The sequence below is a fragment of the Chaetura pelagica genome, unplaced genomic scaffold (assembly GCF_000747805.2).
Source record: "Chaetura pelagica isolate M959 unplaced genomic scaffold, ChaPel_1.0 scaffold145, whole genome shotgun sequence".
Taxonomy (NCBI): domain Eukaryota; kingdom Metazoa; phylum Chordata; class Aves; order Apodiformes; family Apodidae; genus Chaetura; species Chaetura pelagica.
In genome coordinates, this window is record NW_009953332.1 from 2,712,174 (window position 1) to 2,718,870 (window position 6,697).

The window sequence follows — 6,697 nt, forward strand, 5'->3', positions numbered from 1 at the left end:
GTTTGCAGGGGGAGAGGAAGGAAGAAAAATCATGTCCAGAGGTCATGGTGTAAAAACATTTGTCTCTCCCTGCTGACTTGCAAAGGAGGAGATACCTCAAAACAGTGTGGAGGGACTGGTGAGCTGTTGGTATATCCCTGCATTAAAAATGGACCATAAAGGTGGTTAGGGTGGTTGACACTGATGTAGGCTGATAGTTCTGCTAGTTCTTAGCAGATTTCCTGTTGACACAGTGTAGGTCTCAATATTTAATGGTAACTTGCACTGTCAGCCAGCTGGTGTAAGTTGAGCATGCTTTGGGGACTAGTCCTGGTAAAATTAGGAGCAGTTTGTTCTTGGCCAAGTGCTGCCTCAAATTCACCTGTTCTGTACAAATGGAATGTTCCTCCTTCAACTCCAGATGGAGTAGGGGTGGGAGAGGGCTTGCAGGTTTGAAGCTTCGTTTCATTATTTACCAGACTGGTCTAGTAGTTGCAGCACAAAAGTGGGTGAGGAAACTTGATTTTTCAGTATCTACTTAGTATGAACCTTAGTGAGACATGTCCCCTTTAGTGTCTGTGTCCTCCCCTGCAAAGGCCATAGTGGATGAAAAGTGCTGTCACAGGAGGGTCAGGAAGCAGAAGGGGAAGGCGCCTGACCTTTCAGGGCAAGAGGAATAGAATTTATTTTGTGTGGAACAACAGAAGAAACTGGTCAGTGAGTCCAACCTCACCACTGAAATGTCACTGACATTTAAGCTTGACCCAGTGCAAGCCTCTGGTGCAGCAGTTGCCAGCTGTGTCTCACTAAGTAGTATTTCAGTGGCTGCCACCATGCAGCAGTCTTCAACTATAAAGGTACAGATTGGTCAGTCAAAGCTTCTTTTTATGTCCTCTCTGAGCCTGTCAGTCTGCAGAGGTAGACATGCATGTGCAGAGGTATCCAGCACTGCACGCAGACCACATGTTACCTTTGTGACTGTAATTAACCATAATAGAACTTGAAAAAGAGAAGTTATGTGTGCAGGTGACCAGGGTGTCCTTTAGCAACAGGGCCATTTGAGCACTACTGTCCTCCCCAGTGGACTGGGGCTGATGTTTCTTCAAGCAAGCCAGGACTTGCTCTCAAGAGCAGCATTTTCTTGCTGGTTCTGTAGCAATCATATGGCTATTATAGACTCTGTGGGAACCCTGGTCACCCTGAGAAGCCTCCGTAAGCCCAGCTGACACCTATAGCCAAGGAGGCTGAGGGCTGTGGTGTGTTCCACAGCATGGCTGTCAGTGCTGATGGAGGGAAGTGCTTGTCCTGGCTTCACAGGTATCTTTCTGTTAAGAAGAGGGAAAGTAATTTTACACCATCCTGGTAGCAACTATGTGGGGATCTTGAAAAGGGAAGAGGGAGACCAGTTGTCAGTGTCCTAGCTCTGAGCATCTCTGACCCCTGGGAGCCAGACCACTGTTGGATGCAGGAGGAGGCAGGCTGTTACTAATGGCTGCTTGTGTGCTGCCACTACATTGTTTATTGTAAAAACAGACTAAAGATAATGAGGCATCTTATTGGCATCTCTTTTAGTATGGTCTCAGTAGAGTTTCTTGTCCAGAAGTCATACAGTATATGCATGAAAATAATGGGTGGGAAACAATATCCCAAATGGCACTGTTACCAGAAGTGCCTGGGAGATTCTGATGCTCAGTTTTCATGTCTTTCAGATAGAGTTGCTGTTTGGTTGGATGTCAACCATTATATCTGTGAAGATTTGTCCTAGGTGGTTTTCTCTGCTGGATCAAGTGGTATTTGTTTTAATGCACTGCTTTTATAAATGTTGAGGTACAGTAGTTCCCTAGACTCTCACCTCTAAGTTAGCCTGCAGTGCCTATTGCTGAAGATCAGGAGTCTAATTTTGGCTATTAATGACGTAGCATGGGAAAAATTGTGTGTGGGGATTGTCTCCCACTGGAGTTCAGGTCTTATCCTACCTGGCTTGTAATAAGCATCATGTAGACATCTGATTAGAAAACATGAGATTTTCCAGGAAGGGAAAAAGATTTCTCTTTACATTCTGGTTTCCCTCTCCCAAGGGCAAAGAAATACAAGAAGCAGAAATACAAAAAACTTTCAGTTTTGTCTTGTCTCACAGCTTACCTAGATGCATGTCTAGGCAGCCTTTCTGGAGTGGAAAAGGAGGGGTGTGAATGGTGAAGATCAAGCCTGAGAAACCTCAGCTTGTGTCTCAGAAGCTCTCGGGTGTAATATTGCTCTGTCCACATGCTTCTGTGGGATGTGGTACATCTCACTCAGTTTTTCTGTGCTTCAATTGCCTTTCTAAATAATGTTCTGCATTTAATAGCAGGCCTTTCTTGTATTCTCATCTAGTTTCTCTAAATAATCGAGCTTTTTATATCTTTAATTGACACTCACTGCCAGTGGATGCCTACCTTTGAGAACAAATGTATGTCAGAACAAAAAAATAACTAGGTATGAGCTTAATCTTAGTAGCTCTGCTTTTCTTAAACCAATATCCTTTTGCAGCAGTTAAATGGCAAGATTTTTGTCTGGCTCTGCACTGGCACAGTTTCCAGTTCAGTTATTGTTAGGGTAGCAGCTCTGTGGTATACTGTGAGTATGGGATGCATGTACTTCCCACTAGCTCAAAAATACAAGGACAAAAGCTCAGCTCATTGCTGGAAAGATTTATTGGGAGTTTTCTTTCAGTCAGGGGATGAAAAGAACTATAAAAAGCCAAGAATGGCCCTTAGGCACATGGAATTTAATTCCATAACTGGCACATATCAAGGAGAAAAGCCTGTAATTCTTTGCAGATTATCCTCTGAAGCTGGAGGAAAAAACCTCTTGGTCCTGGAATGCATAGGCAAAAGTGAGGCAGTGCTTACAAACTGTCCCAGTTTAAAAGTGGATTATACTGGAACCTCTGTTCTGTCCTATATTTTGAATATGTCTTAATACTTGGGTCTTTACTGTTTTCCAGTTCCAGCTGCTGATTGAAGTTGCCTGGCCTCTGTTCATCTTCTTCATCCTGATTTCTGTAAGACTTTCATATCCGCCCTACGAGCAGCATGAATGTAAGTACTAAGCACATCAGCTGCACCCAGAATGGTGGTTGTTTTGTGGTTAGAAGGTAATAATGCAGCTGGCATGATGCAGGGAGCAGGGGCAGTAGTTGCATACCTCAGTCAGAAATCTTTGGGGAAGCTTTAATGGCTACTTCCCTTCCAGCCTGGAACTGCAGTGTGTCCTGGCACGTTAAATGTTGCTCTAGGATTGTACACTGCTGCTGCTTTTCTTGCTGTTTTCTCAGTTTTTGCATTTATAATGTATTAGCTGAGGGTTTGCTCTACGAAGTATGACAAATCTGGAGAACCCACACAAACCAAGTCTGATTTCTCATCCATGATGCATATGTGACTTTTCATAAAAAAAGAAAACATTGTTTAGGTCCATATGAAAGCAGTCTCATTTTCAGGCAGTAATGTGGGTTAATGTATCACATTAAAGAGGACAAAAGCAATTCCATTCCTTTTAATCATAGACTGTCAGCTCTGTATTCAGTAGGTTCATCAGTCATGCATTTGTTTTGTTTCACTCTTTACATCCTAAATGGGCACACTTCTGCTTTTCTTTCAAAGGAAGCTTATTCTTGCTCAGCAGATGACAATCTTTAGGCCTCTGTGTTGGTTGCCATTTGTTTTAGGTAGCATGACTTGCTTGTTATCAACATGCTTCATCTTGCAGTGATTAGTGACAGCCTTATATTGCAATTAGCTGACTGGAAAGAGCTCTGTTTATCTTTCTTTTGCCTGATTACTGCAAGGTAAAAGGTTAAGGGTCAGAACAATGAATCTGGATGGCACTGAAGTGTCTCATTCTTAAAATAGGTAAAGAACTAGCTCTTAAGCACTTAGCTATGGCTCTTTGCAGTGTCTGGGGCACTTGGTGCTGGTTGCTGGTGTTTCAAGACAGCAAGGATCTTTTTGAAGCTGAAGTGTTAATGTTAGCAAGTTCCCATTACATTTCAGAGGGCCAAGCTCATTTTCTACTATGCTAATTGAAGCTTCCTTAAGCTAGATCTTGTCTTCTGCTACATGACATTTGATCTGCCTTTTCTGATTGTTAGGGTGGCATTAAGAGAGATACCTGGACATGAAGCTGAATAGAAGCACTGGGCAGTATACTCAGCTAGTGTAAATAACTGACTACCTCAATAATAATTTGTCCCAACTGTGGTAGTGCTGAGTATAAACTCAAACTTAGCAACAGCTGCCTCTTCACAGAGCTGCTTAGATTGGCCTTGTTAGTCATTAGCCTCCTTGTCTGTCCTTTGCCATGGCACCCTGGTGTCATAAGCAGAGTTTTGAGTCTTTCACCTGCAGCCCCTTTTTAATTTCTGTTGACTGGTGGTGTTTTCTGTGCCTTCTCTCTGTGTTGTCATCAGGAATTGTAGAGTGTAGAGCACGTGGTAACTCTTTAATGTACTTTTTGTGGTTAATTCCTCTGTTTTTCTAAAAGCTTCTGAGAACAAGTAACTAAATTATTTAAGTCTGGATTGATTTTGTTGAACATTCACTCGTGCTGACAGATGTGGATGCATTGTATACTGGAACATGTTTTGCTGAACTGTGGACAGAGATAGAAAGAATCCTTGAGTTCATAGTGAACTCTGTGGCAACCCTGTGGATGCCTTGAGGGAAACAGGATTGTTATCTGTAGTGGCAGTGCTGTGTGCTGTTATAAAATGACTTGCAGGTAATGCCTGATGATAGCAGTAACAGAGCTGTGTGCAAGTGCTTTGTAGCCTCCAGATAGCCTCAGTATTTTAATGATATAGGTGGTTTGTTTTTTTTCCCAACAAAAGATAAGATTTTCTTGTCTATTTTCCTGTTTGAGGAAAGGGAGAAGAACCAAGGATTGGCCTGTTTCTGTGTTCAGACTTTCCAGTTAGGATTTTTTTCCTAGCAACTTGGCCTGGTGTGAGGAACCTTTTTTCTAAAAACATGGGGGAAAATTTTGCTTGCTCTTAAGTGGCAGTTAAATGGCCTTCCCCAGACCAGCCAGAGAACCCATCTTGGATTGCCCTTGATTCCTGACTTCAGTCTTGTTGCTCTTGACTTTCTTTTCTGCTTCTGTGACTCTTTAATGTATTCAAAATGCACTTATTTTGGAAAAAAAAAAAAAAAATGCTACAAAAAGTTACTTTAATCTCTACTGAAAAGGTTGATGTCTGCAGCTGTGTCACTGGACATGGTGTGCTGTTACACTGCTTCCTGCGTAACTCGGCTGACTTTAAACTGGCCCAGTCCTGCTTTTCTCTGAGAAGCCGCTCTCATTACGTAGAGAAGATACAATAATTCTTATGCTCCCTCCCTCTTTTCACATTGCTTTTAATAGCTTCTTAGAGTTCTTAGCCATGTAAAATAAAAGGTGTGAAGGAGAGAGCAGGTGCTTCTCTGAGAAGTTTTAGTAAAATAATCTGATAGTCTTAGCTTTTTTCTTTCCCCCAAACCCCCCTGCCAAGAAGAACAAAAAAGCAAAATGAGACAAAAGACAGCTCAGGTAAATAGCTTTCCTATTTTAAAAAGGACTGGGAACAAACAGTCCCCTGGGTACTGGAAACAATGCGTATTTGGTTCCTTCACCTTTCTCCTGAACAGAGTCCTTGGCTTTCTGGAAGGAGGGCTGATAAGCTCCCAGTCTTTATTCAGCCACTTACATTAACCAGCCTTGCTGTAATGCAGCTGCTTTGACCTCTCTTCCTCCTGGGGGTTTGATACCTCCACTGCAGCTGTGGAGGTAGGGAGCTAGCCCCTTGTGTGATTGCAGGCCCCCTGCAAGGGTGTCACGGGTACCAGAGGGAGGAATGTGCACCTACCTCATGGCCAAAGCCTTGAGAAGCTGCTTTGAGTAGCTGTGAGAGACTTGAGGAAAGGGTGTAGCCTGCTCTCCTGCTCAATGTCGGGGTGAGGAAGTGAGTTCATTGGCAGAAAGCAGCTTGGTGGCTTATAAACTGGAGGGTTATGTGAGCGAAGCTTTTCTTCCCCGTTTTTGGAGGGTAAGGGATTCGAAAGCCTGGCAGTGACCTACTAGTGGAGGTCTGCCATGGGTGGCTTGTTACTGTTTCAGTGCCTCACCAGAATGCAGAACAGAAACAGGATGTAAATTCCAGGCTATGATTTAAGTAGGTCTTTAGTACAAGAGCTAGACTTCAGCAGAAAGGTTTAAAATACTGGAGCAGGTGCCCAAATGTTTAAGGAACTCTAAAGTTTTAAGACTGTCTGGAACTCAATCCAATATGGGGGAGTGATGACAAACTTATCTCAGGGAAACCACTGCAGACCTCCATCCCACAGCTGTTGACCCTTTGCTTGGTGCTCACAGTGCGTGTGATGGAGGTGGGGCTTTGGAGCTGGCTGCTCACTGGCATTCCTCAGCAAGAAGTGCTGTATTCTCGTCAGCAAGGCCAAAAGCAGTGGCTCAAAAGATTAGAGTTGCAAAAAGCCTCTCCTACAGGCTTAAGGCAGAGTTTTTAAGTGGAGGAGGCCAGAATCATCTGGAGAACTTCAGATGAGGTCACTTTCTCTTAATATTGGCTGTTCTGCTCTCTCATAAGCAATTTGGGGCAGTAACTAGTGCAAGATTAGTGTTGCCTTCCATACGTAATGCTGTGTAGCAGTGGCTTTTTCCTTGTTTCTCTCCTCACTCTCGT

The 6,697-nt window shown here is 43.3% G+C and overlaps 1 protein-coding gene across 1 annotated transcript in view; it reads left to right on the forward strand.

Annotated features, from left to right (window-relative positions):
• ABCA1 (ATP-binding cassette, sub-family A (ABC1), member 1) overlaps positions 1–6,697 on the forward strand; it is a 76,970-nt gene that overhangs the window by 2,902 nt on the left and 67,371 nt on the right. Inside the window, exon 2 of the mRNA XM_009998173.1 lies at positions 2,966–3,059. Coding sequence (XP_009996475.1) covers positions 2,966–3,059 — 94 coding nt within the window. The remainder of the gene's footprint in view (positions 1–2,965; positions 3,060–6,697) is intronic.